General features: G+C 56.7%; 1 protein-coding gene across 1 annotated transcript in view; it reads left to right on the top strand.

Annotated features, from left to right (window-relative positions):
• KLHL29 (kelch like family member 29) overlaps positions 1–17,566 on the top strand; it is a 140,029-nt gene extending 122,463 nt beyond the window's left edge. Inside the window, exons 5-12 of the mRNA XM_080812942.1 lie at positions 2,185–2,387; positions 3,221–3,480; positions 5,858–6,056; positions 6,211–6,393; positions 6,579–6,759; positions 11,945–12,138; positions 12,494–12,638; positions 14,585–17,566. Coding sequence (XP_080669068.1) covers positions 2,185–2,387; positions 3,221–3,480; positions 5,858–6,056; positions 6,211–6,393; positions 6,579–6,759; positions 11,945–12,138; positions 12,494–12,638; positions 14,585–14,768 — 1,549 coding nt within the window. The 3' untranslated portion in view covers positions 14,769–17,566. The remainder of the gene's footprint in view (positions 1–2,184; positions 2,388–3,220; positions 3,481–5,857; positions 6,057–6,210; positions 6,394–6,578; positions 6,760–11,944; positions 12,139–12,493; positions 12,639–14,584) is intronic.
• The last annotated feature ends 389 nt before the right edge of the window (positions 17,567–17,955 follow it).

The raw sequence follows: 17,955 nt of genomic DNA, 5'->3' as shown, positions 1-17,955 counted from the left end.
GTCCCACCAGACTCCACACTCAGGGCCGTGGGCCCCCCACCCCGGCCATCCATCTGCCCAACACCCCTCCCCACAGGGTCAGGCTGGGGGTTCTCGGGGTCATGTGTCACATGCACTCCAGTGTGTGTGTGTGTGCGTGTGTGTGTATGTGTGTGCACAGCTGAAGTTCACCCTAGCTCGTCACTGAGTTGGATCTCCTCTGCAGCAGAACCGTAGGTGGACGGGAGGGCTGACCCGAGGTGGAAGTAGCAGTGGCTGGGGGAACTTGGGAGAATGCGAGCAGCCTGACTTTGGCCTCATAGGCCCTGCCCTGGCCATGGCCCAGTGGGACCTCTGCAGAGTATGAAGGGTGTGAGGGAAAAAGGCCAGGCAGCAGCATGTAGGAACGAAAGCAGAGACTGCCAAGCCCGAGTAAGAGGTTGACCAGATGGCCCTGGAGGAGTTCGATTTCTGTGCTTTCAAGTGATCCCATAATGAACTATTTTTATACTTAACAAAATTACCCAAGCATGAAAATCTGTCCTGACAGCAGTGTTAACATGGTGTGTTAAGTCACTTGAGAAGTCACACACACCGTGTATGTCTATGGGTTTGAGAAGGGGCTGTGCTCAGACCCTCGGCTTAGCTAGCACTGCTCCGTCTCAGCTTTCCCTCCAAGCCTGGAGGCAGGGCCCCCGTGGACCCCGGTGGCATGAGCCATGCTGTGGGGAGGGGAGCCCTGAACGATGAGTCACAGCTCATCTGTTCTCTGCCCCGTCTTACTGGTGCCTTAAAAGCCCTTGGTGGCCGGACTGCAGAGAATGTTGCTCTCACGGGGGCATTTCAGGTTCTGTGGGGTAGAGCAGAGTCTCCTGGGCAAGGCGTTTTCCAGCCTCTGTTGTACAAACTCTCCGTGGAACTTTAGACTTCATCCAGTTCAATCCTCTTGTTTTGCAGAAGAGGAGCCTGAGGGCCAGAGAGGCAAGGTGGCCCGCCTGTCGGTGGCAGGGCAGGGGCACGCAGGTCCCCTAGCTCCCTCCCCACACAGGAGTCAGCCTCTCTCAGGGGCTGCAGCTGCTGGACACCCCCACACTCCCACTGTTGGCCACAGGGGCGCCCAAGGGACCTGTCACGAGAGTCTTGCCCCTGGCCTCTTCTGGAGGAGATGGCAGAGGTCATTGCCCAGCTTGGGCAGGACCAGGCAGGACTGGTCAGAGTGGCCGAGATGGGGTGCCAAGCCAAACACCTCTGAAAAACCTGCCTCCTGACTCTTAACGCTCTGGGTGTCTTTCCTCCTGGTCACTTCGGTGTCGTGTGATTTTTGCTTCATCTTATCTGTTTCCTTCCAGGTCCAGCTTTAGGGCGCGGCTGCCAGGCCTTAGGAGCCTTTGCAATGGTTTCGTATTTCTATAGACACCAGATATGAACATATTTATATATTTGTGTCCCTCCCCCCTGCTCCCCCCAGTTCACAAGCCCGATGCACACTCTACACGCAGGCCACTCTGACTTCTGACCCCGTGTTCCATGTGGCAGGAGGGCCCCGCCCCGGGCCAGGTCCCAGGTCATGGCTGCTGGCTGTCTGTGGCGGAAGTCCTTGGTTGTTCCCCTCCCCCTCCCCCCCAGCTCTAACCATTCTGTCCGTCTATCTCGTCTCGTCCTCAGTTTCAAAGCAATGTCATGAAGGGCTTCCTTTCCATGCCTAAAAGGAAACAATATGTTTTGGGGTTGGAGTCAGGGTTCCGGGACAGCTTGGGGCGATCGAGGGGCGTCTCTGGATTGGCCGTGTTCACCGCCAGCTGGGGGCCCTGTCACACGGGCGGCTCCCCGCTCGGAGGCAGCCGGGCACCCCCCCAGGCCGGGACACAGGAGCCAGCTTCAGGGCGGAGCCGTATTGTTTCCCTTTGAGGCCAGTCCCGGTCCTTGCCCCCACCCACAGCTCATGCTTCTTGATTTGCATCTTTTTTTGCATGGACATGCCAAGTAGTGATAAGCAGGGTTTTCTGTTCTTTTGGGCATCTCTGGTCAGACTCTTCTCTTTCAGATCCTGTGTCAGGCCGTTAGGTTCAGGTGTGTCATTGCTGTGTCCCTTGAGTCCTAAAATGAAGGGCGTGACCGAGGCGTGCAGAGAGATGTAGCCCTGTGAGGAGGCGGCGCCGTGGCCGCAGGGCGGCAGGTAAGGGACACCCTGGTCTCTGTGCCTAGGTCGGCGCCAGATGGCAGCCAGTGCGGCCGGGAGAAGCTGGAGCTCGTCCTGTCCAACCTGCAGGCCGACGTCCTCGAGCTGCTGCTGGAGTTTGTGTACACGGGCTCCCTGGTCATCGACTCCGCCAACGCCAAGACGCTGCTGGAGGCGGCCAGCAAGTTCCAGTTCCACACCTTCTGCAAAGTCTGTGTGTCCTTTCTCGGTGAGTCCGGGCAGGGGGGCATGGGTTGCCTGGAGGGAATGGCGCGGATGGGCCCACTGGGTGGCTCAGGGGGTTAAGCATCTGCCTTTGACTCAGGTCATGATCCTGAGATCCTGGCATCAAGCCCCACATCGGGCTCTCTGCTCAGCGGAGAGCCTGCTTCTCCCTCTCCCTCTGCCTGCTACTCTGCCTACTTGTACTCTCCATCTCTCTGTCAAATAAATAAATAAATTCTTAAAAAAAAAAAAAAAACAGAAAGAAAGAAAGAAAAAGAAAATTCAAACAACTGTATCCTGGCACAGACCCAAACACATCTAGGCTAGAATAACCATTAGCCAGACCTCAGGAGAGCCTGCTAGACTGTTGCCAGGCCTAGAGGCCAGGATGGGTGAGGCTGAGGCCCGTGGGAGGTGGCCGGTGGGCCTGTGAGGGGAGTTACTGCTGGGGTGATCCTAAAGTGGGAGCCTGTCACAGTACTAGAAGACACTGTCAGTCTCCACACGACCCTCGCCCCCAGCCCAGGCCCAAGCTCTGAGGCCCACAGCCCTGAGGGAACGCCAGGCCTGGCACTGACGCTCCAGGCCTCACACTCTCAGTCCCTCTGGTGGGATCTGCCGGAGTGGAGCGAGGCCCCGGGGGAGGCAGTGTGCATCGGGGCAGAGGAAAACCCAGAGGGTCAATCCACAGCCCCAGGGATGCGGGGACCCCGGATGCTGAAGGCAAGTCACAAGAAGGATGTGGGCTCCGAGAGGGATCCAGAGTGTCAGGTGATAGGAACAGAGGGCCACCCTTCCAGGGCCCTGCGGTCAGTGGACCTATGCTCTTGCCCCCAGAGAAGCAGCTGACGGCCAGCAACTGCCTGGGGGTCCTGGCCATGGCCGAGGCCATGCAGTGCAGTGAGCTCTACCACATGGCCAAGGCCTTCGCGCTGCAGATCTTCCCTGAGGTGGCGGCCCAGGAGGAGATCCTCAGCATCTCCAAGGATGACTTCATCGCCTACATCTCCAATGACAGCCTCAACACCAAGGCCGAGGAGCTAGTGTATGAGACTGTCATCAAATGGATCAAGAAGGACCCCGTGTCCCGGGCACAGGTAACACCCCACCCACCCCGCTTGCCCCTTCCCCCTGGCGTCAGGAGCCAGGTTGAACGGAGGTGGAGGAAGCAGGACTTCCTGGTCTGACCATCAGTGGGAGCTCAAAGGAGCCAATAGGCCTGGGCAGAGGGAGGCCAGAGCCATTCCTGTAGGCTGCAGAGAGGTGAAGAGAGGGAGGAGAGACGAGAAGTCAGTCACCCGGGGGTCCCAGGGCTGGCATTGCACCTGAAGGAGACTGAGACCAGCCAGAGGCCGCAGGGCCTGCAGGGAGAAGCCGGTGCTCTGGGCCTCCTGTGAGCTCAGCCCCGGCAGGAGGAGCCGTGGAAACCATGCTGGGGCTGGGAAGCCACTGCACACGTCACAGGAGGGAAGGCGAGGCCCTCAGAGGGGACAGCTGGAGAAATCGGAGCCAGAATCCAGGGCAGAAGGAAAGGAGGGCCGGGTCCCCCGGTGGGGCGTCCGGATCACCGGAAAGCTGTCACACCCCAGCGGGATCTCTGGGGCAGAAAGCGCTGGCGGAAGGCCTTGCTCAGAGTGGAACTGCCTTGATTCTAACGCGCGAGGGGCCCCCAGCAGTGAGTGCAGACACAGGTAGCTTCAGGAGGGCTCAGAGGCCACCTGGAGAGCCGGAAAGGCGAGGTCAGAGTCAGGAAGGCCAGGGCCCGGAACACCCAGGCAGCGAGTGCAAATGGCAAGGGTACTTCATTGCATGGGGAGCGAGAAGCGGCACAAGGGAGGGAAGGACGGCCAGGCGCTGGGATCAGCAGGATGGGGCGCTCCACCGGGGCCCGGCCGCTGAACCCAAGAGGAGAGGGTCCTCCGATCAGGTGGGGAGGAGGCAGGGGTCACTGGTGGAGGGAGGCAGGCAGTCGGGCAGGACAGCTGTAGTAGTGACTGCGTCCGCCACAGCCCCCACACCTGGGTCTCGGGCCTAGCGCTCTGTCTTCGATTGTCTATGACACGCCCGTGACCAGGGTCCCCCAAGCCCCTCTAATTCATACACCCCCAAAGCAATACATCTTGTGTTCCTCCCTTCAGTTCTGCCCATTACCCAAAACAGAAGCCTGGATCCCTCGCATCCTTTCCATGTCCATTAGGGCCGCACGCGGCTGTCACTTTGCCTCCTTATTCCCTCCCGGGAGGGCCGACTTCCTCTCCGCGTTCAGGTCCCTCATCTCACCGGCATTGCTGAGGTGGCTGCCCTGCCTTCTGTCTCCCCCACTCCACATCAGTCCCACCGTGCGGCCCGAGCGAGCAGTCTTCCTAAAGAACACACGTGACCGTGTAATTTCTTTGTGGAAAGCCCCTCGTGAGCTCCGACACGCCCCCTGCGGGACCCAGCACACTAGCCCCGGCAGGCAAGGCATAGGGGCGGTCGGGCTCTGGTCTCCCTCACCTCTGCAGCGTCATCTCCCCTGTCCGCTACACCCCCCAACAAAGACCTCGGGCACCCGAGAATAAGCTCCGTAGAAGCCCCCAGATGCACCCTTCTCCGTCACGCTCCGACACCTCTGCCTGTGCTTCGGGCGTCCTCCCTCCTCTCCCCCGGAGGCCTGGAGAAACCGGCAGTCCTTCCACTCCCAGCTCAGATGGCGTCCGCTCTGGGAAGCCTCCCACCTGCACCCCAAAACTCCAAAGCAGACTCCTCCTCGGGGCCCCGCTAGCGCCTTCTCCTAACGGATCGTCCCCTCACCTGCATTTTCACCGTGTGCCCCCGAAGCTCGGGGACCGGGGCTTACCGGCCTTACCCGCACTCCTGCCGTTAGGAATGTCGCCAACTGTTTGCTGCAGTGGTGAGCAAAGAGTTTGCCAGGCAGGAGGGGGTCCCAGTCAGTTCGTGAAAAGCCTTCAGTGCAGGTGAAAGAGTCCAGGTGCCCGTCTGGGCCGTGGGAGGCCACTCAAGGGGTCTCTAGGTATTGGGGAGACGCAGGCTCCGACGGGTGTGACTTGCAGGCCTTGTGGTCACTCTCAGCCTTCCTGGGCTCTCCCACCTGTTCCTGACTTCCTGCCCCATGTATACGTCTTCGGGGCTCAGGAGCCCCATTTCAGACCCCTGCAGCCTGCGGTGAAGCCGAGCCCCAGGTCCTGGGAGGAGGCAGGAATGAGGTGCTGGAGAGCTGAATGGATGGTTTGCCCCGGGCTCAGCTGCAGCACACCCGACCTCCCCCAGTCCTCGCCTCTGGCTGATGGGAGGCCCCCCATCACTCTCTAGGCCAGGGTAAGCCATGTCTACACTGTCCGACCAGACACAGACTGGAGTTTTCCATGTGGGACCATACCCCGCCCATCCTTCCTTTCTTCCCAGTACGACTCAGAGCCCAGAGGCGGCTCGACCGTATAATCTCACTCACCCTGTGTCTCCCTGACCCCGCAGTACGCGGCGGAGCTCCTGGCCGTGGTCCGCCTCCCCTTCATCCACCCCAGCTATCTGCTCAACGTGGTGGACAACGAGGAGCTCATCAAGTCGTCAGAAGCGTGTCGGGACCTGGTCAACGAAGCCAAGCGCTACCACATGCTGCCCCACGCCCGCCAGGAGATGCAGACGCCCCGAACCCGGCCCCGCCTCTCAGCAGGTACTGAGGGACGGGCCCCCCACTCCCCAAACGCAGGTGCTGTGGGGTCAGCCCGACTCTGGGCCGTGTTCCACCCCGTTCCCCAAGAGGCGCCAGGCGCGGCGGCCCACAGCGTGGGGTTGTGTCCGAAGGCTGGGCATCGGTGTCCCTGCAGGTGTGGCCGAGGTCATAGTGCTGGTTGGGGGCCGTCAGATGGTGGGGATGACCCAGCGCTCCCTGGTGGCCGTCACCTGCTGGAACCCGCAGAACAACAAGTGGTACCCCCTGGCCTCGCTGCCTTTCTACGACCGAGAGTTCTTCAGCGTAGTGAGTGCCGGGGACAACATCTACCTCTCAGGTGAGGCCCCGCAGGGCTGGGCTGGGGGCCGAACACAGACTTCCCGGGGGGCTCCTCTCCCCACACCAGGGCTAAGGAAAGCCAGAGCCCGGAAAGGGCCACTTTGTAGGTGAAAGCTTCTCTCCCCACCTGTCCTCCGGCTCATCCTCACTCCCGCCCGCTCTCTGCACCCGTACTGCCTGCAGGGGGCATGGAATCGGGGGTGACGCTGGCCGATGTCTGGTGCTACATGTCCCTGCTCGATAACTGGAACCTCGTCTCCAGAATGACGGTCCCCCGCTGTCGGCACAACAGCCTCGTCTACGACGGGAAGATTTACACCCTCGGGGGACTCGGTGTGGCAGGCAACGTGGACCACGTGGAGAGGTAAGCCACGGTGACAGAAGCTAAGATCGTGTTCCTCCTCCCGCGAGCACCCACCCAGCTGGGGCCAAGGGGAAAGGACATTTATAAGGTGACAGTCGCGGGCTCTTCAAACACAGCAAAGAGGGAGGAGTGAGGACGGTGAGAGTGCAGCAGGAAGGATGACAGCTGCCACCGCTGAGATGAGGCACTCTTGTCCCATTCAGGGGTCAGACAAGCTGGAGGCAAGAGACCCACTGTGGGCTTGGCTGGTCTCACCAGACATCTAGGAGGTGCCCCAGGACTGGAGGTACCAGCCCAGAGACTGGCAGGGGGTGTAGGGCAAGGCTGCAGCCGACAGCCCAGGGGGAGGATGCTGCGTCCATGGCCAGGCCGGCCAGGCCTCCACGTCCCTGCCACATCGGGGAGCCCCTTCCTCCGTCTTTCCCACCCATCCCGGGAAAGCTGCTTTCAACACCGGGAATGGTCACTGCACGCAGGGCTGGCCAACCTTCTAGAATTCTCCAGAAACAGACACAAAGCAATGGGCTGGAGAACAGTGTGTGTGAGCCTGCCCTCTGCTGGAAGTCCCGGGCTGGCCTCCTCCCTGAGGCCCACTGACAACTGGCCACGGAGGGTCGGGATCAGGGATAGACCCTGGGGTGGGGGCGGGGGGGGCGGCCACAGGCTGAGATGGGCCCTTCTCAGGGTGGAAATACTCCATCTTCCCCTTTGAGCTGGAGACCATTCTTGCCGAGAATGGACACCTGGGGGAGAAGACACGGGGAGAACTCAGAAAGACCAGTGAGTCAGCAGCGAGCAAGGGGGACCTCAGAGCAGTCCCGCGTTTGGAGAAACTAGTGCCCCCGAGAGGGGCAAGTTAGGCTGAGCTGGCCCCAGGTCCCAGCCCCAGGAGGGCGCTGCTGAGATCACGGGAGCCTCTTCTCCACATCCTGTCCTGCTGCTTGCCCACCACCCTTGGCCCACGTCATCAGCTGTCACAGAAAGCACAACTTCCCATGTGACAACATTTTGCCTGTGGACCCACACGTACCCCTCAATTTGTATTTTTCCCTCGGTGGCTAATTGGACACTTGACAAATGTTACAGCAAAGATAGTTTCAGAGTGAGACAAGCTCTGGATGTTCACTGTGGGCTTTTAACTCCCCCAAGTGGAGCCTAGAGATGGCTCAGTAACGACATCTAATTGTCATATTGATTTGGAGTTAATGGGGAATCCCTGTGTGATTATGAGGATATTAACAGTGCTGCCGAACCTGGGTCAGCCCTGATGCTGACGGCCCTCAGTGGGGCCCGCAGCACGGCCCTCCCGTCCCAGGGCTTCCAGAAGCACCACCTTCCAGCCGTTTGTCATCCAGTAATAAACACATGAAAAAGGAGACGTTTTCTATGTAGGAGTAAACTGAGCTAGATCTGTCATCCTGTCTTGCTTTTGTCAGCTATTTTTAATCTCCTAAGATGCTGATTACTCATTTTGCAAACTTATACTTGTTGATAGATACAGGGATTTGTTCGAGGATCAAATGCACCAAGAGGAGGGACAGACTCTGCTTCCCTGGGGCTCGGGAGCAACTCTCGAAGGCCCGGTAGCAGCCTCTACTGGCCTTTCCTGGGGGAATGGGCCTTCGTGCCTCTAAGAAATACCAGCCAGGTCATCGTGTGAGCAAGACCAGCCTGGGAACCTTGGTAAATGGGGGAGCCGCCCAGGATAACAAGGTGCCCTGAGCCCTTCAGCCCTCTGGTATCTGGCGGCTGTGCTTGCAGGGACAGGACGCGGACCTGAAGACCCCTGGGTGGTGTGCCCGCAGGTGGGGTGGAGGACGCAGGCAGAGGGGACGCCCACTGCCTCCCGAGGAACATAGCTGCAGCCCCTTCGGGCAAGTAATTTCTGCGCCACATGGTGGCAATGATGAGAATTCAGGGTGACAAGAAGGTCAGGGTAATGGGGACAGACACGAGGGTGCTTTGTTCCCCAGGAGGCACTAATGGTACAAATTGCTCTTATATTGATAATGAATGAGATATATGGTACATTATAATTATATTACATTACTGTATTACAGGAATAGAGCAAGATTATATAATTATAGATTAAAACAACAGTGCAACAGACAAACCTGTATTATATCATTATATAAATAACTGGGTCTAATACTTCCTAGCAATATATTGCACTAGCTGTGGTTACCGGATAAATGATAGCAGAGTGCCTCACTCCACAGGGTCATTTGCATGTCATTAGCATATCCTTCTCGAGCAGGAAGCTGACAGATTGAGCTGACGGAGGGCTTGTGGCTTGGCAATCAGCCACCTGGAATAACAAGCTCTCGGGAAATTCGCATTTGGCGGAATGTGCCATTATACCGAAAGCCTGAAGACTAACAGCCACATAATCTTCCACTGTCACCAGCTCCTTCTGCAGGAGCTCTTTGGATCTCTGCCATATTGGCTAAAAAAAAACACATCTGAACTTCTGACACTGTCCAAAAAGACACTTACTCCGTTGCCTACTGGCCACATATCATTCGTCCGGGACTTAATGGAATCAGCCCCTACTGCCCCGTAAGGTACCTCAGCCTCTTCTCAGATCCTGAGTCTTGACAGGCACAGAGCTGGACGTGTCCCCGCTATCCCCTCCTCCCTGTCTCAGGGCCCAGGGCACCGGCTGGGAGAGGCCAGCTTCTGGATCACTAAGCCATGACCTTGTTATGGCTCCTGCCCCCAAGGAGCCTCATGAGGAAAAGCGGGCCCCACAAGCTTCCCTGGAAAGGTGGACTGGCAAAAAGCCAGCCCACGGGGGAGGCCCCTGCCCAGAGTCCAGGACAGGCGAAAGAGCCATGTGGTGAGTGGGAGAAGGGCCACCAAGGAGAAGGTCCAGAGTGAGTGCTTGTGAGCGCAGCCCCGCGGGGACAGTTGACAGAGTTGCCGAGAACAGAGACCCAAAACGTGCCCAGGAAGACCTCAGACACCCCAGGTCCTTGGCCGGTCTGTTAGATCCCAAGTCTGTCCCTCTCAGCGGCTCCCTGTGGTCATTTTTGTCGCCGCTTTGTCTGGTACTCACATTCTGCACATTCTGTCGCTTCCCCGTGCTCTTGCTTTGTCCTGCCATACGTGTGCCACAGGTCTCTGCAGTCCTATAACTCTGCCCCTTCTCTGTGCCTTCCCTCGGGGGCTGAGCGCTGGCAGAGAAAATTCCACCGTCTTGTAGATTGGCCCCACTCCAGACTGAAGTCTTCCGACGTCTACTGGGTCCTTCGTGCCGCAGGCCCCTTGTCAGCAGTTTTGCCCGCTCTCAAGAACTTGTGTTTGTCATCTCCTCCTCCCCCAGCAAGGATCTTATCCCATGGACACCGATATCCCGCCAACACTGACTCTGCTTCACAGAGCTGGTGACGTCATCCGGCGAGACGTCTCTCCTCTCCCCGCCATTGCTCCTGCCCGACGCTCACGCCATCCTTGCCTTCCTCTCTCATGCCCGAGTGGACACCACCTCCCTCTCCGCTCTGGATGCAACCTGCATCCCCCACCAAAAGCCTCCTTCTATCAGCTCTCCCCTCTTTTTCGTCTATATTTAATCTTTCTTTATCCATTTGGGCTCCAGTCTGTAAACACAAGTAAACCTCTCCCCCTAAAATGAAAACAAAAGCCGTGGTGCCCTGGAGCTCATTCATACTGGCTCCTGAGACCTGACTGGTACCTTTTTTAGGCACTCTGCAAGCCAGTTGTTAGTTACAGGTCTTACTAAAAATGAAATCGTATAAACTTAGAACTAAATAAATTATATGAAAAAAAAAGGTAACCCATACTCAAAACTCACCACTACCCTTTCCTTTTTTTTTTTTTTTTCTATATTCTGTACAATCTGTGCTCTGGAGGTTAGACATGTCTGCTGTGTCTGTATATGGTGGGGATTCCATCTAGCAGTACGCTGCAGCGCCTCTCTTCCTGGTGCCACGTTCCCTGTGCCATTGGTAGCTTGAAATCGGCCGAGAGAGGGTTCACATCACAGAAAGCAGCAAGTGTTGCCTAGCAGGTCTTTTTCCCTGGGGAGCTTGTTTTTAGACATTTATCAGCACGCACCAAGGAAAGCCATCTCTTAGCTCCGTAGACCTTTCCAGGTTCCACCTTCTCTGCCCCTTTTCCCAGCTGAGTTTCATCCACAAGAAGTCTCTACCTGTCGTGTCCACTGCCTCCCTTCCCATTCACTCCTTGATACAGAAATAGCTCTGCACTCCCCATTCCACTTAAAGTGTCCTTGACAGGACCTCCAGGAACCTGTTGGGGACTCCTTGAACCCCCATCACATCCCCCACCCACGGAGCTGTGTCCTGTGCGGTGTTGCCACTCTTCCGAGGACCCCCCCTTAGCTCCCCGCTTAAAGGCCAGGGTTTCCCCCCGAGTGTCCTCAGCCTTATTCTCGCCCACACGCTGCCTGTGTACTCTCTGACCTCCAGCTTCCATCTCTGTGCCCATGATCCCAACGCTGAATACGTAGGCCGCACGTCCACTGCTGCCCGCCCCCCCGCCCACACATCCCCAGTTGGTTACCACGGGTCCTGTAAACTCCCCATGAATAAAACTGAAATCATCTCTCTCCTCCAGACTCCCCAACCTCAACTCCCTGTCCCCTTAGTAGTGCTCCCTCCTTCCAGTTTCCCACACCAGAGACCCTGAGTCGTCCTGGGTAACTCTGCCTTCCTTCGCGGCAACATCAGCTAACGACTGAACCCGCCAGTCCGCCTCTCCTTCCGTCTCCTCTTCCTCTTGTCCCTCCCTGGTCCAGCCCACTGTTCCCCCAGTTTCCAGCCCAGAGCCTGCATGTACAGCAAATGCTCGGTGCAGCCCTGTCGGGCAAAAAAGGGAGGAATGAGCTGGACAGAGAAGGCTGAAGGGGCCTAGAAGCTGGGGAGCCCTGGGTGGGCGAAGGAAAGGAGACAAGAAACTGCGTAGAGGTTGCGGCAGGCGAACAAGAGTCCCCTGAGGTCAGGAGGACAGCTGCGAAGGCCAGGCTGGGCCAGATCCCAGGTGGCCTTGAGTGATTCATCCCCAGTACCCCCAGATGTGTGGGGTCTTGGGCTGTGCTAGTGATGCCAAGGTCAGGAAGCAGATGCTGGCGCCCCCCACCATGTCCGCTGCCCTGCACAAGGCCCACCGCTGACGTTGGGCTCTCGTTCTCCTCTCTCCCCAGGTACGACACCATCACCAACCAATGGGAGGCCGTGGCCCCTCTGCCCAAGGCCGTGCACTCTGCGGCAGCCACGGTGTGCGGCGGCAAGATCTACGTGTTCGGTGGCGTAAACGAGGCGGGCAGAGCTGCGGGGGTCCTCCAGTCTTACGTTCCACAGACCAACACGTGGAGCTTTATCGAGTCCCCGATGATCGGTGAGAAGCAGCCCTCCGCTCCCCCCCATCTCACCGTTAGCTTCGTCTCAGTGTCCCAAGCCCAGAAGGCCCGCTAAGCCCCGTGTTCTGCAGACCCCAGTCTGGGGGCGGGGAGGGGGAGGCAAGCCGCCAGGCCCGGCAGAGCCTCGGATTCCACTTGCCTGGGCGACAGGTAAGCTGGTCTGTGTGCCGGGTGCCCCCTTGGGCCTGTGCCTTGTCCTGGGGTTTAACGGCTGATGGTGGAGCCGTCCTCTGCCAGAGCCCGTCCTCTGGAGGCCTTCCTGGTGAAGGAAGGGGTGGAGAGGGGGAGGCCGAGAAGAAATGCCCTGACCTGCCTGCTCTGCTCTCCTCGCAGACAACAAGTACGCTCCGGCGGTCACCCTCAATGGCTTCGTTTTCATCCTGGGCGGGGCGTATGCCAGAGCCACCACCATCTACGACCCCGAGAAAGGGAACATTAAGGCCGGCCCAAACATGAATCACTCCCGGCAGTTCTGCAGGTGAGGGCCGCGGGAGCTCTGCCAGGGGAGGGAGGGAGGAGGGCGGGGAGGGGAAGCCGACAGGAACGGTCGGAGGACCAGAACGGCCGCCCGCCGTCCGATAGCAAGCGCAGCAGTGCCCTCCGACTACAGGCCCCACCCAGCGGCCCCAGCTGACCCGTCTCCAAGCCAGAAACGGAGGGCTTCATACAGGGACCTGCCCCAGGTCCTTGCGGCCACACCTTCTCCGGGTATAGGACAGCTGTCCCCCAGGACCCCCTGCCCCATCACAGACAGGAGGTAGTGCCAGGTCTCACCTGTGAAGCAACTTACATGGGACAAGTGGCCTCCCAAGGGACGCTCTGACCCCCGATCCAGGGAGTGGTACGAGGCCTGGCTGCCTTGGAGTCTCAAAGCTGACAGGGCAGAAACACACCCAGACCACCATCCACGGGAAGAGAGAGTAGAGGTCAGGGTATGGCTTGGTTCCCGGTCTGCCTGGCCCTGTGGCCCGGGAGAATTAACCAGCTTGGGCAGTGAGACAGCAGCCTCTGCTTTTCCAGCCCCAGCTTTTTCCCAGACTAAGAAGAACAAGGAAATAAAAAGGGGTCCCAGAAACCCTATATTTGACATTTGCATAGTGGATCTTTCCTGAAGACCTCTTGTGCCCATGCAGAGGTAATCACGGAACCCTCAGTCCGAGCCCCCGCTGCTCGCACAGCAGAGCTAAAGAGCTATAGCCTACTGCTAACTTGTCCTCGGACCTTGGACAAGCAACGTCCGCCCCCTGGGGCAGTTCTCCTACTGATGAGGCAGACAGTTGAACTAGATACCCACTAAGTTCCTATGAGCGGGAAGGTTTGACAGTTCTCGGGCCTTACCCTCCCATCGCATACTCCCGACAGGGGTGCATACGAGCCACTCTGACCACACTGGCCTCAGACTGGCCTTTGGGCACCACCTGTGGGGAAGACTTGCATGCCTCATCGGAAACTCGAATTGGGCCCAGAAAGACTTAATGCCTGTGAGAAGACGTAAGCTGGGTCTGGCAAGAGAAGCAGGGGGGAAATGTGCCACCAAGGGAGAATCTGAGGGCCCCAGGGGGCAGGCAACTAGAGGGCAGAAGGCTGGAAACTTCAGGTAAGATGTCTAGCCTGGCACGTTCCGTTCCAGGCTCAGAACTGCAGAGAGCGGTGGCAACTTCGCAAGGGTATCTGTTCAGCTTCAGGGGACAGTGAAGAAGACAGGGCCGTTAGCGAAAATGCATGAGGACCGGGGGGCCAGGTGCATGGATCTAGCTGGGCGTGGGACAGTGTAGCCAAGATGCAGGAAGACAGGAAGGGCAGATGGGAGCAGGGTGTGGTGCTCTCGCCATGGGAGAAGCATGGAACCGGTTCAGCATCCCGGGCTGCCATGGCAACCACCCCGCGGAGAGGACGCCGGCCCAGCAGTCACTGGTGGGCAGCACCACCAGGCCACCCTGCTCCACAATCCCAGCGGGGAGCTTGGAGTCTGAATGTCCCAGTCAAGGAGTCAGCGTTCAGTTAGGACTTAGCTCCTCTCTCTCCTGTCTGCCATCATCCTGGTGAGCTGTGTTCTCTAGCTGAATGGAGCCGGACGAAGCCTCTCTGTTCGGGCAACACACGGTGCCGCTCAGTGAACAGAATCGAGGGCCTGTACATGAGACTGTGCTCCCAGCCACCTTTCGGGGGTCCGGCAGGTCCCGGGGTGTCCCCCACGGCTGGGAGGGCCGCAAACACACAGCATCCCTGACCGGCCCTAGAGAGAAGACTGTCTTCCCGCGGCTGCTCGGGTCATGGGGCAGAGAGGCAAACCTTGAGATCCCTTACACCTTTCGAAAAGGGGGAGCAGGGAGGCCGCCCGCCCCGGGACGGGGTATTAAGCATCCAGCTCCAGGCCCAAGGGGGGCGTGAAAAGGCTAACCCTCTCCCCGCTTTCCCCCACAGCGCCGTGGTGCTTGATGGCAAGATCTATGCCACGGGCGGCATCGTTAGCAGCGAGGGGCCTGCCCTGGGCAACATGGAAGCCTACGAGCCCGCGACCAACACGTGGGCCCTCCTGCCCCACATGCCCTGCCCCGTGTTCAGACACGGCTGCGTCGTCATCAAGAAATACATTCAAAGCGGCTGACGTCCGCAGAAAGCCCGAGCCGAGACTGGTCAAGTCCGGTGAGGCCAATGCAACTCACAACGACCCATGTTCAGCAACACCCGTAAGAGGCTGATAGACACAATCAAGGGAATCACTGCGCTAAACATTTGGAATACTCTCTACATTGAATGTAGAAAATCATCCTCGCCTTTGGGGGAAATGGGGGCCGAGCGCCCCGCGCGGCAGGAGCCACAACCATCCGAGCAGCTGGGCCAGGGCGCGCCTGCAAACACACTTGCTCTGAGCGGAGGTGCTCGCTCTGCCCCGTGCAATAGAGTTTCACATATTTTTCAACTGGGAGAGAGAAGCTGATTTTTTCCCTTCGGGCAGAGCAAGCTTGATCCCTAAACCACCATAGATCAATTATCCTGTGACAATAGTAGGTGTCAGGCTCTCTTGGAATCAGATCAAAGTGTCCTTATCACTTTGATTCCTACTTTTTTTTTTTAACCAATCTACACTTTTCCGTGGCCGAGAGAAGAAAAGGGACAATACTGTGTGAGCGGCACAAGGTCTAGGAGGCCCCTGGCCCGCGCTGGGCCGGAAGAGAGGTCCAGCCCCCCACCCCCGACCCCACTGTGCCGAGCCAGACACGGCTGGGGCGGCCGTGTGGGGGCCGCCGAGGGACAGCTGGGAGAAGCTTTGTCCTTCACAGGTTTTTCTACCGTGTTTTTGCTGAAGAGGGACAGGTGACTGTGCTAGCTTTCTCTTGTCCGATATGAATTATTTAGATTTCCAAGGCATTTTCTTGATAAACAAAAAGGCTATTTTTAAGTACCGAGAGGAGGAGGAGGCCATGAGAAGATCATGCGGGAATTCCCAAAGCCCTTTGTAGGTAGTGTCAGAGTGGGGCATTTGCTCTAATTTTTTTCTATGTGCAGAATAGAGGATCTCTCCTGGGTGGGGGTGAGGGCCCCCGTTTTATTTTTAAAAAAATGTAACTCCCAGACAGCCCCATGAAGAGCTGTGCCTCATGGAGGCGGCGTCGAAGAAGATTCTGTTCTAGAAGGAAACCAGTTCTGGCTCCCTCCATGAGGTAAAGCTGAGGACCCAGGCCGGGTGGGAAGGGCAGGAGGGAGGGAGGGAGAATAAATGTCTACAAAGCACAGGAGACTATTTTTGATATTTATAGCTATATATTAAGGCACCTGCCTCAAGAGCTCTCAGGATGGGGACAACCTTTGTAGACGCGCCATGTCAGCCAAGGCCCGAGGGGCGTGAGCAGAAGCCCTCTTCCCGTAGCGTATTAACCAGAGAAAGGGAAGCCAGGAGGGAGGTCACACCGTGGCTCACGACACAGAGGCCTTCCTGCCAGTCCTCAGACCCTCAAACCTCACGCGGTGATCAGTTTCCATTGCAGGGCAAGAAGAGAGCCGCCGCCACTGCGCTATTTAGGTGAAGTTGGTACCAAATACGCATTGACCATTTTTCTATCCGGGAAGTCAACTTGCCGTCATTTCACGATAGAAACCCATTTCTAAGGAGAAAAAGGACAGGACGTGCGTTCCATCTTCCGGTATTTGACGACACAAAACTCCAATTCTCGCGTCGGCCATCGACTTCTAGCACTACAAGTGTGGCTCCCACTTGGACAAGATACCGAGCTTCGTTATGCAGTTTTTAATATTATTTATTCTTTTAAAAAGTAATAAGCACAAAACTACATACATTGTATGTCATTTAAAGTATTTATGTCAAACAGGGTGCAAGTGTGAACCCGAGGACTGGAGCACAAATTCCCAACTGCCTGGGGCAGGGCTAACGTTAGCGTCGGTGTGCGTCTGCCTCCAAAGGAGGTGTTAGTGGTCAGCAAGGCTCAACACAGATGACATTGAAATTCCGTTTCTCTCCTCATTGATCACACTGGAGCAAAACTGGCTATTTCTGTGAATGATATAAAACAGGGTTCTCTGTAATGGTATTGTACATAGTATATGTTTATTGTTAAGTTCTTGTTATATTATAATAAATATATTTATAGATCTAGACTCAGAAGCCACTGGAATGCCTTTGTGTGCCACCATCCTGGCCACAGTGACGAGAAACCCCGTGGAGGCCAGCTCCTGCTCTCACCCCTCAGCCGTCTGGGCTCTGTTCCAGAGACTTTAGTGCAGACCTTGAGGATGAGAAAGGACAGAACTCCTTAGCAAGGGAACATGCAGACTGACTTTGCTCCACTAAGGATATGCACACAAGGCTTCCCTGGAGAGCAGGTAGGATTGCTCGCTCTCTTGCAGGGAAAGAAGTTTCCATTTAACAGGGTAGTAGGAGAAGGGAGATTCACCAGCATTTCATCCATGTGAAGAGCCCCCCACCCTCAGTCCCCAAATCTCACTAAGACCTAGCGTCATCTTCAAGAAAACATGTGAAGAAGGTAGATCAGGATGGGGGGAGTGGGAGCTCTTCAGAGGACTCAGCTGAAGCCTGTGATGCTTGACCAGACCCTTGCCAAATAAATATCTGCAATGCTATCTCCAGAAACGCCATCCTAGAGGAGACGATGGAGAACGTGTAGAAGATTCCAATCAGGAAGAGCTGAAATTATAACCTGTTATAAGAACCGAGCAATAGCTTTGTTAGCTCTTTCCCCAAATCAAGGGAAATGTGTTCTCTGGGCCTAGGAAGAGTCTGTGTACTTTCACCACGTTCTATCCGGAGCCCGTGTAACATGGGAGGAGTCTCTCTTGTTGGACTGAAGCTACTACTCAGACCTGGCAAGGGTCAGGCACAGAGGAGATGGATCCCATTGTCTGTGTGTGCGTGTGAGCGTGCATGTGTGAATTAAAAAAAAAAAAATCATAACCAAAATAAGAAGAAAACAGTCAGGAAAAATGTTTGCAGTCCATATGACAAAGGAGTATTATCTTTATTAAAGAGCCCACGTAATTCAATAAGAAAACATTCAGTGATTCTGGTTGTTAAATAGGTCGTAGACAGACCCTGTTAGAGGAAACATTGCTAGTAAATGCGAGACAAGTTCAACATCGGTAATTATGAAATAATGACACTTCAATAACAAGGTATTATCTCCACCTACTAAATTAGCTTCCCAAACCCAAAAACAAAGCAGGGAGATGCTGGGGGAGCTCCAAGTGTTGACGAGGAGCAGAGAAACTCTTTACTACCAAGAGCTTGAGGAACTGAAATGGCTTCTAGAAAGCAGTGT

The sequence above is a fragment of the Martes martes genome, assembly GCF_963455335.1.
Source record: "Martes martes genome assembly, chromosome: 9".
Taxonomy (NCBI): Eukaryota; Metazoa; Chordata; class Mammalia; order Carnivora; family Mustelidae; genus Martes; species Martes martes.
The sequence above is the reverse complement of the archived record's forward strand: the minus strand, read 5'-3'. Positions and strand labels throughout refer to the sequence as shown.